This window comes from Anopheles coluzzii, chromosome 3 (genome assembly GCF_943734685.1).
Source record: "Anopheles coluzzii chromosome 3, AcolN3, whole genome shotgun sequence".
NCBI lineage: Eukaryota > Metazoa > Arthropoda > Insecta > Diptera > Culicidae > Anopheles > Anopheles coluzzii.
Genome location: NC_064671.1, coordinates 89,990,774 through 90,013,351, shown reverse-complemented (window position 1 = coordinate 90,013,351; position 22,578 = coordinate 89,990,774). Strand labels below are relative to the sequence as shown.

The following is a 22,578-nucleotide window of genomic DNA, read 5'->3' as shown; positions in this document are numbered from 1 at the left end:
TGACATAAAAGTCTATAGTTCAAATCTCAATACCAGCACAACTTTATTAAAACTAATATTATATTCCAGTGTACCCCATTGGTATATGATAATCGATGTATTATTAGCATCGTAACCAACAGCATTCTAGCTGAATAATACGAGAAGAATCCCTTAGGCATGAAATTAAAAAGAACAAGAAGAGAGTCTCTTTGATGACATGATTAAAATTTTAACAACAATGTTATTATACAATATTATCGTTCGCCAATAGAGATCCATTAGTTGGCAAATTTTGAGCACATACCCTGAATCTTTTTCTTGCTGTTGTTGTTTGTTTCGGCCATTACAAACTCAAAACAAATAGGCAAATTTTGATGCAAACCAAACATGATTGATAGTGATGCGCTTTCAGCCCACCCACATCCAAAGCAAACAAAACAAACAACGCCAAATTCGATCAACGTCATTGGCGGCGTTTCTTCGGTGAAAGTAAATAAGATTATTACAAAAATAAGACCCGTGTTGAGAAAGTTCATATTCAATTACACAACCCCGATAATGATGGCCGCTAAAGGAACCAGCTGACATGTATCGATTAATTTCAAAGATAAAAAACGCTATCCAAACCACTTTTCTCTATTGCTACTCGTGGAAAGCCGTCCGGGAGCAGGCAAAACGTTCATCCCAAACAGAGCACAGCGATGAGGGGAAAAGTTCGTTAAAATCGTAACCAGAAACAAAAGTTGAATAATTAAATGTTTCAACAGAGTTCGCCAAATGAAGCATAATTTCCATCCATTTAGCTGTCCCTTTTTTTTTGGGTTTCCTGGGCTGTCCACCGTCATTATGTGCTCCTGTTGCGAGCGAGACAAAATACAGCGGCAGACCAGTTGTATAAAATGGGTCATACCAACAAAAAACAAAAACAGAACTACCAGTGATGAGATTCTCGGATGGGTTTGGGTCGTTGCTGGAAAGTCTTAAAATAAAATCAAAACCAACCAACGAACGTCATAAGGGTCGTATACACACACACGCACGCGCGTTGCTGCAATTAATTTACTTCATCGGACAAAAATCGATCATGTTTTGTGTCATTTGCAAGCGAGAGAGCCATGAGAAAAGCATCCTTCTGGCCGGTGGTCGGTCCGAAGCGCTCGAAGCTTGGGCGGACTTTTCCGTAAAGGCAATCTCTCTGCCCCTTTTTCTAATGCCCAGAGTGTGCAAATGGGAATGGCGGGGGTTTCGGTTCGGACTGGATTCGCTGGGACCGCCCGACCGTTCGAAAGCGGGATTCTAATTTAGAATGTCCCACACAATGGTGATGTGCATATCTGGCGAGCGAAGGGCCGACAGTGACACCCGAAGGGTGAAGGGACGAGCCGACAGTCTGTTTACAATCGCTATTACAGTATTCAGAACAGCCGCAGCAAGCAGTAGAAGCATCAGTTCCATTGGTTGGTCCATGGTGGGACCGACCAGTTTTCCCATCACTCACTTGCACGCTCACCAAACAGCTGTCCAACTGCAGTGTGCTGGTGGAGGGGGGGAAGGGGTCGGTTGTTGGTCTGGCCGTACGTTATACTAAGTGTAAAGGCTACCCACCCACCGTGCACAATGGCGCATCATTCGGACGCGTTGACAGCCGTAGGCGCGTTGACAGTTTCTGTACAATTCATCAACCTTAGCGATGGGACGCGCGCGCTCGTGACATGAAGCGGTCGCATCCGTGCCGGTTTTATCTCATTCGAGGGCTATTCTTATCAATAAAAGCTCGCTCGACAGCACTGCTCGTGCTGAAGTTATTTTAGTTTTTAGAGCACAAGCATGTTCTACGCTAAGCTTAACAGTGAGTTATTCGTTTATGTACGCACGATCACAACAGATGCTTTTGAAGGGCTGAAGTCATAACATATACAAAAAGACTCTACCTACTTAAACTAAAAGAAAAGAAAATAAATGTATAAACACAATAACACAACAATGAAACACTAATAAGCAATTGAATAGTACTACGGCAAAGCCAAACATCGCGCACGGATCACTAACCGTATCCTGTAATACGGGTAAGTAATTGGAGGATTTTCCAGCGCCACTATCTATGTTATGCTACCACTTCCGATGCCGAACACAAAACCCCTTATCTACCCCTTTGCATCGGGTAAAAGAAAACCCCGGAAACGATTCCCCCCCCATTCCCGACCCCTTCCATACCGACACCAATTCCATTCCGGACAATCTTATCGCACGCCACGACGAATTGCGTGTGATTGAAGGCATCCAATTTTCCGATATCGTGTTATGTCCTCCTCCTGCTCCTCATCCCCCGTCACAAACACGGAGGAAAAATCAAACAACCGACCAGCAACCACACATAGAAGCACGAAAAAAAACCCTCCTCTACACCCCCGGGGCGCCTCATCGATCATTAACGGATAGCGCGCTTTTGGGTCCGATTTTATCGGGAGTTGTTCTTGTTGTTACTGGTGCTGCTGCTGCTGCTGCTGTTGGATGTGATTAATTAGTGAAATGTTTGACCATTTCGACCTTCGTTTCGTCGAGTCGGCCCACAAAGAAAGCAGATGAAGGGGAGCTTTCTTTTTCTCCTTTAACGCAACGGACTAGGGTGAAAAAAAACCAATTCCCCAACAACCGGGACGAGAAAATTCATTTCTTTCCATTATTCTCCACGACAGGAAAGGGTTTTTTCAATGCTGGCTTGCGCGGTAGGTAACAAGCCAAGCTAACTGCTCGAGCAATGCTTTTATTTTATTATCGTGACAGTTTTTCGGTCGCACATTCCGGGGGCCGAGCCTCCCATTTGTCATGCCGGGTAAGGGTGCTCTGCTTGCCTTGACGCGTTTGGTCGCGTTCTCTGTCACGGTAAACACATTTTTCTTGCGTAGCTTGACGCGCCACCACAGGGTGGAACTTTTACGCCAAATTATTCGCACTTTATGCAAGTTTGGGTGGAAAAGAAAAATTGGTGCAAATATATTGAACCAGCAGGGCTATTTGTTTGTAGCTTAAAGATCTTAAATACGTAAATAGCCCGATTAAAAATAAAATAAAAAATACAAAAAAGCTACACCAAACTGATTCATTGAATAAATCATAGATGTCCCCATTTTCGTAGTTCATTTTGTTAGGAGATTCGTGAGACGGATGGAATTTGTCCACGCGCCATTACGCTTCCAACACGGCAGAAGGAAAACACAACCTAATGGAATGAAAACAACAAGCAGCAGGCAGCCTTATTTCTTTCGTAGGACGGCTTTTTACTGCCAAGCCCAACATATTCCAGTGTCACTGCACCGTGTGCTTTTTTCCCTTCTTTTCCTTCTTTTCCTCCGCAGGCTTGCAGTGTCGCAGTAACAAAGTAACATTCCACCAAGGTCCAGGGCTCAAGCATATCGGTCTAGCCGACCCAAACGGCCCTCCACTGTCTAGTGCCGCTTGCTGTACGATGTTCCCCAGGTACCTGCTCAGGCTAACCCTCAGACGACGTACCAACACTCTCCTCAAAGAGCAGAATTATAAAAAAGCGTGATAAAAAATACAACAACACACCCTCTTCCCTACGTCGCTTTCAGGAAAGAATAAATAAAATATGGAAAAACCTTGCGCCGCGCGGTAAGCAAATGAAGCGCAATAGATACGCAGAGGGAGCGCAGGAAGGGAGCAAAAGATCGTCACCGCATCTGGTGCCACTTTTATAGAGCTCCCCTTACTTCCGTTCCCCATTTGCTGTGTGTGTTTTTATACCTTGCAGAAGACGATGGCGGCATACGATGTTGACATTAAATTTAATTCCATTCATGCTCGCTTCCTGCCATCCGCGCCACACCGTCGGGCACTTCCCCTCTCGGTCTGTCCGGAGCTTTTAAGCCAGCAGAGAGCAGAGAATCCCTCCTCGCCTCACCTCACGGGAAAAGGTAAGCGCCAAGAAATTCATCTCAAACGGCAATCCCGCTGCTTCCCCCAAATGTGCTTCAACCTCTCCTGATCAATACCAACGAAACCCGAAGCCAAGAGAGAAAGAGAGAAAGAGAGAGAGTGGCAGTGACACTTCCTTCCGTACTTCCGTGCGCTTCAGACTCGCGCGCAGGTATCACGGCGGCAGAAAGATGCAAATAGCGAGCAGCCTCGGCACGGCCCGGCAAGGAAGGCCCAATATTTCCGAAGAATATTGTGCAAATAAAAATCCACCCCGGGCCGGGCTTCCTCTTATCGTCGGGCGACATTTGGTTTCTCGGCGTATGTGTGTGTACGCTAAGAGCATCGTAAAGCTACGGATGATTGCAACATCCGCCAACAGTTCACGAGACATAAACGTACATACCACACCACGCACACACATAAAAAGGCACATTACCATCCACGAAAGCAGCATCGAGCGACGAACCGACGAAGACATTGCTGTGTATGTTTTTTTTTTGTTTGCTTTAAAACGGGAAGTATTTTTATCTATTTTTCAATGTGCAAAACAAACACTAAAATACCGCCTTCCCAATACACATTCCTTCCCGAGTCTAAGAAACAGCCAATAGCATCCGTCGGGCGGCGCCTGGAAGCAGGGCCATGGGCTGGAAGCAGAAAGTGCGTGTAACACGGCAACCAACAATTCGGTGGAGAGAACGGAGCAACAAGACCCTGATAACTGCGGTATTATAGTTTTTGTTCCACTAGCTACGATATTTAATAAACTTTTAATCAAATTTACAGAAACATTGGAGCAAAACAACTCATCGGTGATACTTGCTTTGTTCTACTTGCAAACAATATTTAACTCCAGCAATGCAAGGGCACATTGTTGCTCCAGTTTGCCCTAGCCTTCCCTAGACCCTGGCAGCACACACCTCCTCTCAGCCCGCCCGAATAGCAGCGCTTTTGCAATAAAACACCATCATGTGATTTTGGAACACATTTCCGGTATTCTCAGCTTTAACAAGAAAAAACAGACATATTATGTTTTCTGTTTGCTCCATTTTGATGTTTTGGGACGAGAAAAAAGGGAGGAAGCATGTCGCTTTATTGTTGTGTTCGCTGTTTCCTTTCCGATCGCCTGCAGACGGCGCGCGGCTTTGCGGGGGCTCGTGCCTATCAGCTATGCATGGGCATAATATATTTTTATGTTTATATGCGCCAACCGTGCATTGGCTGTCAGACAATAAGACCAACAGCATAAAAGGGCCATTGAACGATGCAAATAAAATTTTGAAATGCCAGAGTCCTTGGGCAGACGGGCCCAAGAGTTTTCGAAATTGCAGCATCAAATCTGTGTTTAATAAATAAACAATGCGTTTACTCTGCCCAACTTCACAAAGTACACCAAACACGACCAGCTCTAAAATATTAACGCACCCTCCTCCCTGGCAGAAGAGCAATCGATAAACATTGCCCAATCAAGCGAGCGGAGCTATTTGTTTACCGCCGAACGAAACGTCCTCAATTTCTACCGGCATTAGTGTGTGTAGCGGGCTGTGCTGCTTATCGCAATCATAAAATCACGCCCGATATCGAAATCTTCGCCCCTGTAGTGCTGCTTCTTATCGTTGTTTGCACCGCGCACATGCTGTTAATGATGGTGCTTTTATTTCTTTGTCCTTCAGTTTTATCTACAGCAGCTTGCATTCGGCCACTCGCCTAACTGGCTTTGTAAAATGCAGCAGCCAGTGCTAGTAAAAAACCTTGCTTAAATCCATACTTAAACGTCTGGTGAGGAGCATGTGGTGAATGCGGCAGTGCAGTGCGTGTACACTGCAAAGTGAGACACAAGCTATTTTATCGACAAATGCGTTTGTTTGCCTATCGGGGGGTTTGCTAATCGGCTTCTCGCGTACAACTCCCGGGGGCCGCTGCCATCCGCTGTTGATCGCAAATGTTGATCTGATCGTTTGCGTCAAAGGCATTGCTTAAATATTTTCTTATGCTCCCCGCTCCTCCCGCCTGACTACTCCGTTTCGTTTGCTGCTTGTCTAATCAATTGGTCAGCAACGATCGCATCATCACCGATGGACGCACGCTGGGTGTGTGTGTGGACTTACGGGTCCATTGACATAATAGTTATTCATTGTGGCCATTTTTTTCTATTGGTACAATCAATACTGTAAACAAGAAGCTGGTTAGCGTAACATCGTTTGCAAACACATGCACACAGTGGGATATTTATTAGCAAGTAGGCGAAATTTGCCAAGCGTGTGAAACACAGAAAGTGTATTTACACTAGAAAGAGATACAGTCAAATAAGAGATGTAATAGGAACAAATATTACACAACAGAAACTGCATTTACCGATCGTAAATTTGCATAGTGGAGGTGCACGGTAAATTCATAAACCAGCAGCACACGAGTCTGATATTGGTTAAATAATTACTCTGTTAAATAGATAAAAACTCCACTGATGATGTTTTATTGAAGGTGGTGACAAGATTCGATCCCGCAACTTGTGCATTGCAAAACCAAGCGCTTGCCACGACACTAAAGATCTGCACAACGAAGCAGTTGGTTAATCTAGGGCAAAAACAAGCACCCGAAATTTACTTTTGTATCCTTAATTGTTTATGTAAGCTTGGAATAAATTACACCTGTTTCCATTTACGTTCGAATATAGTGCCATTTGCATCGAATCGCAAACCGCCTGCTTTGAATCGCATGCCACTACGATTGAATGCGTGCAACCATGGTTGAATCGCGTTCCACTACGGTCGAATCGCGTTCCACTATGATCGAATCATATGCCACTAGGATCGAATCGTGTGCCGCTACCATTGGATTTCTGAAAGCAAGAGCATAGTAAACCGTTTGTTTACGTTTGAAAGCTTTTTCTTTCTTCACCGACGGCATTTAGCTAGTAAAATACTAATAAAAAGGAATTCTCTGATTATAGGTAAATCACGAATATTGGTTTAAACCATGGTCCCTTGTTGATGGTAAAATCCTTGTTTTCAACCAATATTCGTCGGGTTTACCTATAATCAGGGAATAATTACCTTTTATTAGTATTTTAAAAACGAAATGCAGTCGGGGAAGAAAGAAACAGCTTTCAAACGTAAACAAACAGTTTACTATGCTCTTGCTTTCAGAAATCCAATGGTAGCGGCACACGATTCGATCGTAGTGGCATATGATTCGACCATAGTGGAACGCGATTCAACCGTACTGGCACGCGATTCAACCATGGTTGCACGCATTCAATCGTAGTGGCATGCGATTCAAAGCAGGCGGTTTGCGATTCGATGCAAATGGCACTAGATTCGAACGTAGATGGAAACAGGTGTATATCACACCAAAACAATTGCTTTTGAAGTATACAGGAGGAAAATTAAATTAAATTAAAGGCAAAAAATAACATGATAAAAATATTGAACAAGAAGAAACCATTTAATCCAATTTTGGGTGGTTTATGTTCCAAAAAGGTAATTATTAGGTAGAATTAACAAATTAGCTTACCACAAGAGCCAATCTTACCATTTGTCACTTGCCCAATAACAAAACAGACGCGTAGGGTGGTTAACTTGTCATGCGAAAAAGATGACTACTTCTGTTGCTGTTATTGTCGATATAAAAAAGAAGAAAAAAACGGAGGTAAAAACACCTTGTTCACCTTTTTGCTCGCCAGCCAAGAGGAGCCAGTACGAGTGCGCCCGGGTACAACATTTTAACGCCCAAAGCACAAACGCATCGAGGAGGACGATTGGCCCCGATTAGTGGCGGCCCTAGAGCGGCCTCTGTGTTGTTGCCCGATCACCTTGAAGCAGCACACAACACATACGGCGATGGATTCGCATGTACGCGAAATATGGCGACGGTTAGTCTCGACCAATATGCGGGAAAGGGGGGGGGGGTCTTTAGGCCGGAATGGAAAAGTGACGTGACGCAACGAAACCTCTGCCCTGTTTTGCTTTGCTTTTGCACAGCGACGAGCGTAAGGGCGTCCCCGACACATTTGGGCAGTAGGAGAGGAAGGGTGAGCGCAAAGTTGTGTCGCAAAAGTGCCGGCAGTAGCAACAAAAAAAACCCTCAAACCTTCGATCGACAGCGGCACCCCAAGGGCCTACACAACAGCGCTGTGAGCGGAGGGCGAAGGAAGGTGAAACCATTAATGACATCAACCGGCGATCAAGCGATGACGGCGGGTGCACACATTTTGCCCTTTTTTTTCGTGTCGCTCGAGGGGAAGCGTTTGCAACACACCCTGCACCATGTCGCGCTGTGTTTACAAGCTGCGGCGCCAAACTCGAAAATTGAATTTCAGCAGTGAAGCAAAACAGTGAAGCAGCACAGGGGCAGAGGGGCAAGACCGGGAGCGGTTAATCGGGCTACCGTAACGCGCATTGCGCGTGCGCATTCACTCCGCAGAGACTGTGCGGTGCGCGGCAGTAAAATACTTTTGCATTTTGTTTATTTTCTTGTGCTTTTTTTTTGCTTTCCATTTCTTACTCGCCTTCTTCTCACATCAAAGAGCGATGGTGCCGCCGATAACTGTAGTGGTTCGCGGTTTTGTACAACTATCACGGTGAGCAGGCTTATCTGTGCCCTAAACCCCTTACGCCCAAAGAACCCGTGTGGTCACGTGTGTCGAGAGGTGGCGGCGGTCGAGAAGGAATTGGCACGGATTTTATTGTAGCAGGTTTTGCAGAGGGGTTGTTCTACTCTCTCTCTTGCCTCCGGCTGCCTTGTTCCAACGAACCTTGTTTTATCTTGGTAGGTTGTTTGTTTTATTAAATAGGCGCTAGCGCACAGCTGCGCGAACCAGCTTGAGCGCCGCTGTTTTCAAGATCATCTGAAACTACAACCTCCGGGGAATGGAAGCAGGTAGAGCAAGATTTTGTTTCTCTTTTCCGAGAGGTTTTTAAGTCAAATTATTGAGTAATATCGCACAAACTTTTCTGTCTGTGGAGGAAGCTAAAGCGCAACCACATCTATCCAATCGGCAATCAATTGAAGCAAAGTTACCGAGTAGCTACATAAATTAATCATAAATTAATTACCGCCCATAAATTATTTCTGCAACGATTGCATATTCGCATTAAGAACTTCTGTACGCGCTCGTTCCATGTTTTATGCATCGATAAATGTTCGCAAGCAAGAGCAAGACACCCCGAAACCCCGAAAAAGATGTTCACTAACAACGTTAGAGGATGCTCTTGCAGAGCGCAAAAGAATATCATTTTAAGACGACGACAGGCATCGTGACGACCACTTTTGGGGTGATGCTATTGAGCGGCGGCCAGCAAAAAAGGAAAAGAATCCATCGCTCGTCGAGCATCGTCATCATCATCAACATCATCCACCGAATGTCATCAGCGACCACGTGAACATTCTTCCATCACATTAAGAGGTCGTCAAATAACCCCCATCCAACGGCAAGCAGCAAAAAACGAAAGAAAAAAGACCACAAGCGCTTGCTCATCTTTATTTTATGAAAGTTCGAGCCAACCCCTCACACGTTTGCCTTCGTGAACCCATGGCTTCAGTGTGTGTGTGTGTGTTTTTGTGCTATTTTTTCTTCTTCTTCTACCACCGCGCTTCGATCACATTTAAGATACAAAATTATTTATGTAGCGTAATGTTGTTAGAGACAGGGTCAGCTGTGTCAGGCGGCGCCGCGCGTCAGTCGGTTGGTTGGCTGATGTACGATATTTTGCTAAATTTATGATTTTATTCAGTTCTCACTCCCGGTCCAGAATGCATCCGACGCAAGGGGACCACTTTATGGCTCAATTTCCAAATGAATTATTTATTTCGTTACGTGCAGCACACACCCATCATGCGCAGTGTGACAGTTTTAAAATGAAATCCTACAATACGACCCTTTAATTTTTACTGAAAGAAACACTTTCTTGTCATTTCGGCACTGAAATGCACTGGGGAGCAACTGTGGCTCAACAGTAGTACATGGTGGACAAAAACCTCACGATAAATAGCTTAACAGACATATCAAGCGAAAGTGCTCTATTAGGGGAAGCGCCATGCTAAAACATCCTATCGCCGCCGAGTGGATCCTCTCTCTCGAGTCGACGATCCGTCGGCAGCCGACGGTGGACACGTCTTCTGTCCTATAAGAAAATGAGGCTCTTCCCATTGGAAGGTCTGACCCGTGATCAGCTTCTATACTGTTCACATGCAGCCGTTTGATCCGTACCGTTCGTTGGACGAGGAAACAAACTCCCTAATAATAATTTCATCCCGACCTCACACCCCACAGGTTCGTTGCTTGCTGTGGACATAATTTTCTGTCACCATCGCTATCCTTAACATACGGCTACCGTCGACAGTGGCATAAGACAAGCACACACACACACATACACACAGGAGCGTCTGTGTCCTTCTAGAAGAAGGCATGACCTGCCCGCACAAAGCAACGATCCCCGAGGCGCCACACGACCAGTAGCCAGTCAGGCAGCGAACCTTTTTCCACATACGCTCAAGACAACACACACACACACACGCCCACACAGACAACACTTGAAGCGGCATAAGCTTAAGCGGTATCCTTGCGGGCATCCCATATGAGCACCGGGGTTCTTTTCTTTTCTTTTTATTCCACTCGCGTTGTTTCGCCTGTACCGTGTGCAAAAGTCAACACAGGAGGAAAATATTACTGTTTGTGACATGAATTTCACTTCCAGACGCCAGCCAACCAGCATCGACACGACACGGACAGATAGAGAGATAGAGATGAGGAGACGGAGAAGGGAAAGGCGACGGTCGGCATTGAAGAGCTTCCTTTAATATGTTAGTTTTTCCATCGCATTTTCTTCGACGCAAGCACCCCGCCAACGGGGGAGTAGTGAAAAACGGTTTAAGGGGTGCAATTGTGTGTGTGTGTGGCTTCGTTGCCTTATTTCTGGCTTCCACTGGGGGGGGCCACCCACCCACTGAGAAACACATACGCACCTACGTAGGTTGAAGTATCTCATCCGATCGCTGGCTGGGGGAGTAATTACTGTGGGGAAAATCGGTCGGCACGGCGTGTACTTGTGGGTAATTGTGTTGTCTTTAGACAATTTATCGGCCAAATAGATTGTTTGATGTAAGCGAGCGATGAACATGAGTGTTTGCCATGCTTTAAAAGTTAATTTGTTGCAATATTTTGATTGCAAGCAGAAGAAAAACGAAACGAATTCGGCGAATTGGCAAGATTTGGGTGTTTTGAGGATAAGAAGAAAACAGGGCAATAGAATAGACGTCAGATCAAATAAATCAATTCATGTAACGCTTTTTAAATGATTTACAACCCTTTTTTATAGCATCATTATAGTAATGGCTTTAGAATCATCCCTGTAATCCCTAAAAGGAGACAGTTTGCACGTGAAATGTTTATCAGGCGCCGCTCTAATGGACAATTTTTCGTTCCGCAAATTTTATCATTAAACGTAATACCTTCAAATCCATTGGCATAAAGCGCCTCCTCCCTACCTTCCACACATACACACCCCACCACCGCCCACCAAAGGTAACACCACGGGCACAACTTTGGTGCTGCCCAGAGAGCGTGACCCAACGAGTTTGTGTGATTTATTGTACCACACGCTCTGTTCGCCTCTCTCTCTCCTTCTCTTTCTCGTGACATTTGCACATGGGCACGTACACACACTTTTCTGTTCCCCCCCGCTATTCCTCCTCAGCAAAATTCTTTCTCCCTTCCCTTCACTGAGCTCGAGAGCTGAGGGCACAGTGCAATCTAGCACACCGTTGGACACTATTATTCTGAAGTATCCACTCTCACAGCTAAAAGCTCCGGAAGTGGTGCTATATATATATGTGTATGTGTGTGTGTGTGGGAATGTATGTTGGGGGGACATTTTGATTTATTTTACCACTGAGCACTATTACGAGATGACCGAAGTGGGATGAGTTTGCAGCAATCGAGGTGAGAATGTAATGCTGGCTTCAACCGTCACGTTTTAGTAGACCACAGTGAAGGTTCTTAGTATTTAATAGCTTTCAAGAGAGATAGCTGTGTTTTTGATATAAATTAAAAATGCTAACTATTCAACTTTGGATCGTCCCGGAACATAACTTGCTACCCCTTTTTTGGCAAGGAACTCCTTCAACTTCAACTGATTTAATAACCGATTCCACAGACGAACCAATGCCGTCCACTTTGGGGCTTTCAATTCGCTTACTCCCTTATCTGCGTAGGAAACAATTACAGCCGCACAGTACAAACGGCCATTACGAGTTAATTATCTAAGCAAACGCTCAATCAATTGAGCTTTCCCAACTCACCTAAACCCACTATTTCCGCTCGAGCCGATGATTGGCTGCTCCCGGACAGCAAGCTGAGAGGCTGCGAGTGGTCCCCAAAATTAGGTCAGATAGGCCTATCGGAAAGGTGTACTTACACACACACAAACACACGTCTAACTGCACCGAAATGCATCCGTTCGCATCGAGCTGATTATACACTTTGTGTTTCACCCACTCCCTCTCTCCCTCCTCCCATTCAGTTGCATTATCAGCATCATCGACAGCATCATCATCGGCGCGGAATGGAACGATTGCCACAATGATGTTGCTCGTATGTTGTTTTTATTGTCCGCCCGCCACACACACACACACTCATCAATGACGCACGCGCGCGCGCTTGCTCCCCGAAGCAAACTTCCAAACACCATACCCAACCCCACCACCCAAAGAAAGCATAAGTATGAATTATCAAGCGCAATTTACACGCTCCATCAGCTCGACACACCTTTCCAGCAACACGCACACGACGCACACGACTCAACCAACCGACCGGCGCGAATGCGTCGGAAAAGCTCATCCCTGGGCCTCTGTTGTCATGTTGCACACATGACCGGCAGTTGGCCAACCGGGTGGGTTGAAAATAAGAGCAGAGACTTGGGCCCCCGATCTGTCCGGCACTAATTAATTAATAAATGAACAGTTCCGAACAGTGAAAACCAAACCGCAGGTTCGATCTGTCTCTTTGGGCCGTTTCCACCGAGAGCTTCCGTACAGACGAAACGGTTCCGGCCAGTTCCAAAGCAACCTAATGGAGGGACTGGATACTTCCCAAAAAGCTTTCAATTAAAATGTGAAAATCATTAGAACGATACGATTTCGCCCGAGCCCGTCGAGACGCAGGATGTTTCAATTATTTTGCACAACAAAAAGGAAATGACTCCAGGAAAACACCTTAAAATCGTTACACTAAAGAGCGACTGACTCGACAGCTGCTTGTTGCGTTTGCTTTCATTTGCGCGATCAAAGCGAGAGTTTTACCAGCAAAACAATTAAATATTTTAAATTAACTTCTGCCCGAGCGGGCTTCACTTGAACCTGAACACAACGCTCCATTTCATATGCAAAAGCTAATTGCACTGGCCCGGAAGGTGTGAACATACAGACGTGCAAACAAAAAAAGGTATTTTTTACAGAAAAAAAAACTTTACCCACGCACACCCAAACGCACGGACAAAGCAATTTCGATTCGGTCGCATTCGGACGCTGCCGCCGCGAGGGACGCTTGTGTTCGGTTTAATTAAACGTTGTTCGGTTTTGGGAGAAATGGAAAATAATCGGATGGTGGTGGTGGGTGGGTGGTGGTGATGGTGGAGAGGGAAACACATTTCTACTTTTCCCTGCCACCCAATCTGCCCACCGCAAGAAATGGCAATTGCATTTCATGCATTTGTGGCGCTGGACGGCGGTGTGTGTTTGTGTTCAATTTTCCTATCAACACGCAAATGCTGATGCGCTTTATATCTTCACCTCCCATGTCCCTCTGCAGTTCCTTTCCTTGCGTGCAGAATTTATCAACCATTTTGGCGCACATCATGAAAAGCGACCAGAAAAGTCCGTGGATGGAGTGGTGTGGTGGGCCGGCATCATCGGTGTTGTTCCATTTCGGTTCGATAATCGATTTTAATTGATTAAATAATGGGTACCACCGGATCAGAATGATTCAATTGACATATTTGGCTTCATTTTCGAATGCGTGTGTGCGTGTGTGAGTGTTTGTATGAGTATCGCGAATCTGGCGTGCCTGTGGGCGCGCACATAGAATGGAAGGGAGGGTAAAAGATTGAATATTTGCCAGGGACATGTGGAGGGAAGTGATTGCCAATTTCATTTATACTCAGCTATGCAAATGAGGCAAATAAAGTGAATGGAAACAAAAACGTTACCATCCAATCCAGCAATGGCAAAGCCCTAATTGAGACCTTCGATTCGTTGTCCAGAAATCTGATGTTATTATTTACATTCTGATAAAAAAAGCTAAGAATCGCAAAACCTGCTGAAGAATCATTAGTAGTTTAAAAGGTAAATTTGTTTAAAAAAACCTGATGTGGAGTCATCCATTCTCAGAATAGGGTGTTCCACAAGGGTTTAATGCGATAGATTACAAACAACCACACAATCAATTCTTCTGGTATCTAGATCAAACTGATAACATCTCTATCCTAATATCACTTGTTCCGAGTCAGTAGCGTCATTCTCATAATCAATGATTCAGCAACCTTTAGCATAATCTTCACAGATCATGAGACTGTGAAACAATGGTGCCATTGGTTTGAGCCATTCGTTGTACACAATGAAGGCCTCCAGCTGCTTAGCACATTGATGCAAATCGGTCGAGCTTGTTACAACTCTTTTGTCTGCGCTAACTGGCAAACGGTTATCAGCTATCGTAGTTGCTCCTCATCTCAAACCGATGGCTTTGCTTATCTTGGATGTCATTGAAATTGCAACTCTAGGCACCGACGCCGGTTCAGCTACAAGTTCAGGCGTAGGATACAAGCAGCGCGAAGCGTGTAAAACCAAATTGCATCCGTCGGCATCGACAGCAATGATTGACGAGTCGGTCCACCTTGACTCGTAGGGAAGATGTGGGATTAAAGCCCACTGGCAAGGAAGTCGCCCGACGACAACATACCAAGGATTTTACAGAACAACCTTGCATTTGGGTAATCTTCACCCACAGACTAACAGGTACGACCGACTCCGTGGATTTTGCAGTAACTCTATTTGCAGGATAGTTCTATGATCATCAAGAATATCACACTGCAAATACTGATTGTTTCTCGAAAAGGCAATGTCTTGAAGAACTAAAGAGAATCTTGGATAACAGTGTAGACTTCCTAATGATATCTAGAAGATCTTATTTGAATCCAGATATATACATCCTACATACGATAAGTAGCACACAGTCTGCGCAGAGCGTAGTGGTGGAGTGCTGAAAGATGTTTCCGAATGTCCATTGACGATAATCTCAACAGACGTTGCAACAAAGACTACTACTTCAGCTACCTTCTACAAAGATGTTGAAGCATTTCTCAGAACAGAAAACAAACCCCTGACGCAGGCAAATCGGTAACAACCTTCTCAATCTTTCGGCCCGGGTGGGAAATCTTGAAGAAAATTCAAGATATAGCAAAAGGAAAAAGTATAACCAACACAGACACTGCTCTACAATTGATTCGATTCGTTCTGCTCTATTGTTCGAAAGCGATTTCAACTTTCACTTGCGCCGAACTCCTCTCCCGCCCATTAGCAGTTAGCTTGATGGTGAAAAGAATTTCCCCGAAATTAGGTTTAACGTTGCTTTACGCCACCCGCAGCTCCGAAGAACAAATTAAAGCGGTAGAAACGCCGAAAAAAAAAAACAAACAAAAACCACCACTATATCGGTTTTCCTGTTGGACAAACTTTTCCAGCCAAACCTCCCTATCTGGTGGGAAACCGGGAGGGATGTAACGTTCGTGCGCACGAGAAAAACGGACCAAACCACCACTTCTCGCTGAAGAACCCCTTGGAGAGTTGTTTTTTTTTTTGCTCGGCTCATTCCTGGGAAATTGGGGTGTTTCCAGCGGTATCGCAGCCACCCATTGGCGCGTTTTATTGTACGCGTGTGTATGGTTGCCTTCTATCGCTTGCGTACTCATTTGATCTAACTACCCACCCTCCCCTTCAGCGTTCTGAGCATCACCAAATTTCCAAAAACAGTACCAACACTCCGGCGAGCGTTACAGGTGGAAATTGAAAAATCGGTAAAGGGCGTGAAAGGAGACGCCAGGTGGCCGGAACACTCGCCCGCCTTTTTAAACTCCGCTGCTTGTAACGTAAACAAACGCCAAGTACGCGTGCGGATCTACCAGAGGCGCGATGCTTTGGGCCGCTGCGCAAAGAATACACTTCAGCGAGGGCATAAATTTAACCGCCCCACACAAACCGCCCCCTCTGCCGCAGGACAGTAGGGCAACAACAATTTCTCGCGCAGTTAGATGGAACAGGCGAGAAAAGGGACGACAGACATGGAGAAGACGCAGCAGCAAACTGGGCTGGGGTTTTCGGAACGCAGCTATTTAGCAGAAATAAACAGACAAAGCACTCACCTTGGATCGGGCAGAACGATTTTCTTGCTGGCCCGGGCCGCCGGCATACACTTGGATTTCTCCATCGCCATCAGATAGCTGACGTCGGCCAGCACTGCCTCCAGATCCGCCATCTTGCGTTCGCGCGTTTGACAGCGGCCTCCTGTGCGTGAGTGTGTTGCTACGCTTGCGATGGGGTTTTCGGCGGTGTGTTGCTAAGGCCGGTCTGCCGGTACAGTAGCAGCTAGCTCTCTCTCTCTCTCTCACACACACACGCACTCTTTCGTTCACTCTATTTTTTAAACGGTTTAGCAAATCGTTTTCGATCGTTGCCACACATACACTCCCTCCTCTTGGACACTTAGAACTACCCTTCCCTTAAACCGATCCAGGTCCACCGTGAGTGTAAACCGAGCCGAACCACTTACTCTCTCTCTATCTTCAATTTGTTGTTTAGTACACTTGAACACTTTTATACTTAGTACACTTGGGTATTAGTAGGCTTTCACTTATCATACCATCACTTCTCCCCATTCACACAACAAACACACGCACTGGTTCGTCACACACACGCGTTTGGCCTATGATACCCAGGCACAACAGTAATACACACGTTTTTTCTTCTGTTTTCTAACCAACAGCAACACCGCAGCTCGTTTCTTTCAACACTTTGGTTTGCAACAATTTTGCACACAACTCGACCCACCCGGGAGAACACTGTGCTTAGTCACAACTGAAAGAGAGAAGGAGGGAAGAAAACACTTTAGCACGAACAGCTCTTATAACGAGACTAATGCTTTGGTCCATCGACTTTGTAGAGGAATAGAAGTGTCTGCACATTCATCTGAGAGATCTTCGCCAAATCACGTGTGAATGTTCTTGTTAGGGTATCTTCAATGTTGTTGTTCACAGTTTTTGCATTCCAGATGTTTCATTTGTACATTAATTTTATTATAGTATTTAAACTTGGAGGAGTTTGTATCAGTATAATGCTCCAACGGCCATCTTTGGATGTCGTAATTTCAAAGATCATCCGTAAATATGAGTACGATACTTCTTGTGGTGGAAGCAGAAGGGATCGTAAGTTTCTCGAAAAGTGACTTACATAAAAAGGGATAGGAATATTCTGCAATTCTTGGCCAGGCTCTAGAAACGGCCGAGTTTCTCCAATAGCACCCAGATACATAAGATATTCCCAAGAACAAAAAATCAAAGTACATCTTATGACCTTACATATGACCTGTAATTCCACACCCTCTCAGATTTACGTCAATGTAATGTTGTTAAAAATTTGATGTTCATAGGAATTTCCAGATGTTTGAGATGATGGCAAGACATCATAAGATGATCATCAACAAACCTAAAATCAAACTCAGGGATTTGTCCTCAGGCATAGAGATTGTTCTTCACTTAACACAAGTCTATTTATTGAAAATAGTTTGAAGCAAGGTCTGAATGTCTGAAGTCCTCAATTCCATCCAACAGTTCAGAACTCAGACATTCCTCGGCAAGTTCACATACTTCCTGATTACATTGCAATGTCCGCACACTCCCAAAACACTTGCAACAAGACACCCTTACAAAACTTTATATAAAATCTACCACCTTGTAAAATATTTCCCACACACACACACACAGAGGCCTTGCTCCGTTGTGGTGGCATCAGAAACGGAGAAGAGCGTAAAACAATCAACGGTTCGGTCGTCCTACACTCGGCGGCATCGCGGGGAGCTGATGATGCATGAAGTCACCAACCTTGGCGAACCGAAACCGAACGGTCGCTTCCCCCCTCCCCCTTCCCAAACCGACATCCGCCAACCTTCAACTGGCCGTTCAATGCCGACGACCGCGAGAAACACGATGACCTATACACACATACACCGCGCCGTGCCGTTGTTCTGGACCGCCTGGTCTGGTCACATCCACCACACAAACAGTGCGCCCCACGAGGCCACACTGTGCTGATTGGTGAAGTTTTAATTGAAAGCAAACGACACAATAAAAAAAGAACAAATTCACGCACACTGTAAACGGCACTGCCGCCAAGGGTCGATTGTGTGTGCCACGCGCGTCCTTCGACAGTGTGCGGCTTGCTGCTGCTGCTGTTTGTGGATTAATATGTACGAAAACCCATCAGCATCAGCAGCATGGAGGGAGGAGGAGGAAGACGGAGATGATCATTCCTTTCCTCTTCTCCATCTCACTTGTTGGAGACGTTGCAAAACAGTTTTTGGACTTTTGCAAAAAAAAACTAATACACAAATTAGAAGATCCAAGTAAACTGTAGCTGGTGTTGATGCTACCGTTACTTGCTATGCGAGCCTACTTCGACCGTGTTCTAACACTCTCGATTTCAAGCTCAAATTAATGTTTTTTTTTGCAAACCAAACCACCCCCCCCCCCCCCCTCCACACCATTTGTTCAAACAGACGCGAGCACAATGGAGCCGCTAAAAATATGGGCCAACTGCGTTTTGTAAACATGCGGCCGCTCTGTTCCATCCCCCTCTCCGCTCGCTTTTTGATTCGACCATTTTTCGCTTCACTAAACATACACAAACACACACACACACACTCACACATACATTACACAGGAACGCACATACTGGGTTGGGTGCGTGCGTGCGTGCGCGTGGGGGAGCAAACCGCGCGCGTGTCAGCAGCAGGCAAAATATCAACTAAAAGCAACAATTCGCAACCGGAGCACGGGAAGCCGTTTCGATGCCCGTGGAGCAATAGTGAGAAAGTATTAGAAAGAAGAAGAAGAAAAAGGGACAGTTTGAAGGAAAAGTATCAACTCGAACGAACGATAAAGAGACCAAATTGGGGAGACTGTTCTCTCACACGCTCAAACGCTCTTTCTCGCTCCCGTCTAGCGCTCTTTTGTACGTTTTCACTCCCAAATGGATATTTCGAAAAAAGGTCTCTCTGGATGCTGAGAAACTGTCTTTTTTGTGGCATTTTTTACCCTCTTTTGCTTGACATCCGGTGAATTGCAAAACAATAAACATACAACTCAAGAGAGGGACAAGAGCGGGCTAATAAAGAGAGTGAAGGAGCGAACGTTTTTTTGCTATAAAAGAAGAAACAGTGAATTAATTATGTCTGCTTATTCGTCCAGCAATAAGCAGACATCCGATTTACCAAACAACTCCATTCGATCGAATGAGCATAAAAGCACGGCCTAAATATGTACGCGGGAGAAGAGCATGAGCTCGCGGAGCTGTCTCACAAACTCTGCATGGCTCACGTTTGCTCTCTCTCACGCCGCCACGACACTCAGAGCCCAGAGGAGATCGAGAAAGGGGTTGGATTTGGGGGGATGAAGAAAGGGGCTAGTGAGATTCGCTCACTTTTTCGACTTCTTGCAAATCTCGCACTTGCGTTCTGCTGCTGCTGGCGGGTCGCTGCTAATCACGAAGACGCAAAGAGGGCCTTTTTTCCAGCAATTCATCATTTTGTCTCCCATCCCCAAGGGTCTGTTGGAAATTCCGTACAGAAAGTGAATTGCTGTCATTTTGTAGTGTACGGCTTATTATGTGTGTTTCTTGTCTTGTTTCGAAAATAGGTAGAAATTAGAGAAAACACAAAGCAAACACTACAAGCACGACGCACACAAAAACACACAGTGCAGGATGGTTCGTTTTGGGGGTTTTGTTGTTTTGTTGTTTTTTTTCGCTTATTAAAATGCATTTTTAATGTGTAGTACATTATTTCTCTCTCTCCTCTCTGGCATACACCTACACTCTCACACACACGTACACACATGCACACAGACACACACAGATGGGGGGAGCATTTCAAATTTGCGTACGCGCACAAGCCGCTTGCCGCTGTTTTGCTTCACGGCCTACTACACCTCCAGCTAGGTTAGTAAAAAAAATCCCCCTTCTAGGTTTTGCAAGAATAGTAGGCTCTTTCGTGACATCTTGCACACACACACACACTTAAATGCACCTGTAACAACCGAACGTCAAGCGACAACGGAGACGATCATGTTTTTTTCTTCACCCTTTTTACGGTATAATCACATTTGCTCCCCCCAACCACTTCGTTAATTTGTCATTTCTTTTTCTTTGGAATCGGTGAGTGTAAGTGTGTATGTGTGTGTGTGTTGGGGGCATTTTTTATTTCACCTCGTATAAATCATCCCCTGCCTGTCTGCCCCCCTATTTCGAACTTGATATCGGACAATTTTGCACCTGATAAAGAAGCATCGCGTTTTGCTTCAAATCGGTTTACACACACACACAGTCACACAGTCACAACCGATAGTACACTTCCGCACCCACTTCCTTTTTGCTTTCCGTGACAAACACACAGAGAATTTGTGGGAGAAAAAACACTTTCGCAATCACTTACATTTCCTTGCCACGGGGAGAGAGACGGAAACGGGCGGTAACGGGCGCGGAACAACACTGAAAACGGGGGGAAGCGAGTGAGGGGTCGCCCGCGGGGACAGGCTCGCAACAGAGTCCAGCAGCGCACAGCGTTGTATGACGCACTACTTGTGGAGCGCGCTTACCACCGACAGCCGTTTGCGCGTACAACAAGAGCAGTTTGCCATGAACCCACACCTCACGCGGTTTAGTTTTGCGTATTCACGTACATTTTTTTTTTTCTTACATGGGTTTTCCACACACACACATACACACACCCACTTTGCTTGCACCTCCGCTTTATCGCACGCTGTGCGTGGTGTGTGTTATTTCTTCCTTGTTTTTTGCCACCTTTTTTTGCTATTCCCACTGGGAAGTGAAAAACCTGCGACGGTTCAACAAGAGATGCTCCCGGAGCAGCACGCGGTGCGATTGGCGAGTCAGCGCGTTGTGGACAGTGCTCGTGCCAACCGTGAACTGTGCTCTTGGCCGAACCGCACACGGCAAGCACGGCACTCGGACGGTCTCTTTCCCCCCTTATCGCTCTCGTTCCCTTTCTGCGCGGTCGTGCGCTGCGTAGCGTTCGTGTAGCGCAATGTTTTCGTACGAAGTATGACAGGTTAACGTGTGTGTGTGTGTGTGTGTGTGTGTGTGTGTGTGTGTGGGAAGGGGGGTTATAGGAAACAGCGTTAGACAGACGGTTTCGCGATTAGACTAATGTTGAGTTTTGCAGTTTGGAGACATTTTTAAAAGGAAGTTGAGCAATATTGACGAAGGGACAGCTACCTAGAGAAGGGAACTTGTGCTTTCCAGCAAGGTAAAGGAGGCTGAAACTAAACTTTGCTCAGCTGTCTTTTTGTGGGGGGTTGCTTCTCGCGAAACGTCAAACGAAGACGATGTCAAATTTCGAACTTAAATCACCCTGTAAGAATTTTTACCCTTTCTTGTAAAAACTCTTCCACTTTATCTGGGTTTGTAAGAAAAATGGGATTGAATATAAATAGTTTCATAATCGATAATTTCCTTGTTTTTCTTAAGCAACTTTTTTTTTCTTGATTCGATGCGTTAGGTCAAATTCACCAGGTGTGTAAATATGAAACCGAATTACCTTTTATGCCTTAAAAATAGATTTCTCCTCTTTCTACGTTTGAGTGCAATGCGAATCGTGATCTTCTACATTTCCTTCTGTCTTCCTTACTATTTCAAAGTTTTTCAAGATTAAAGAGTTAAATTAGAACCTTCCTCTCGTGAATCAATTACTAGACTGACTCGTCTCTCGTCGACAATTCTGTCTTGCATCTATACATATGTGTACTAGATCGGTTTTCTCAAAAAATCAAACAATCTCATTTTCCATGCCTATTATTTTTTTTTTATTTCTATTTTTCAATTCTCACTTTTGCTGTACAGTTTTAAATATGCCGTTAAACTCATTCCCTAGTCTCCTTAATTCATAGTTATTTTCATGGTAAATAAAAAGAGAAAACATGTTTGAACATTTTGTTCCGTAAAGTATTTAGTAAATTCTTCACGGTTCTGCCAATCGCAACTCTCAATGGAGCCGCCTAGTTGGTGTTGCAAAACCATAGAACACAAACAGCACCATGTTCTACGGTGTATTCCATTTTTTTAACATAGGTTTTTGTGTTTGCCGGATTGGATCCGATCCGGAGCACTGTGGTCTGCGCCAATACGAATGCCACCATGACCCATTTCTCACTGCATGGGGGATACCATGTCGTAATGCTGGTCGGTAGTTTTATATAAAATTGGAGAAAACAATCGGTCACATTTTTATCGTTAATTTGAGACAACTACGGCACACCAGCTTACTGCACTGATGCAACTGCAAAACTAAAAGATGCATTTATCCCACGTTTATACTAACGG

The 22,578-nt window shown here is 45.1% G+C and overlaps 1 protein-coding gene across 7 annotated transcripts in view; it reads right to left on the bottom strand.

Moving 5' to 3' along the window:
• LOC120954673 (G protein-coupled receptor kinase 1) overlaps positions 1-21,189 on the bottom strand; it is a 98,351-nt gene extending 77,162 nt beyond the window's left edge. Inside the window, exons 1-2 of one of the 7 annotated variants that reach the window (XM_040374797.2) lie at positions 20,672-21,189; positions 16,332-17,043 (exon numbers count right to left, since the gene is read on the bottom strand). In XM_040374797.2, coding sequence (XP_040230731.1) covers positions 16,332-16,444 — 113 coding nt within the window. In that variant the 5' untranslated portion in view covers positions 16,445-17,043; positions 20,672-21,189. Of the gene's footprint in view, positions 1-16,331; positions 17,044-18,888; positions 19,154-20,671 lie in introns of those variants that run through there. The other 6 variants (XM_040374798.2, XM_040374799.2, XM_040374800.2 and 3 more) reach the window with 6 other exon arrangements.
• Between the last annotated feature and the right edge of the window lie 1,389 nt (positions 21,190-22,578).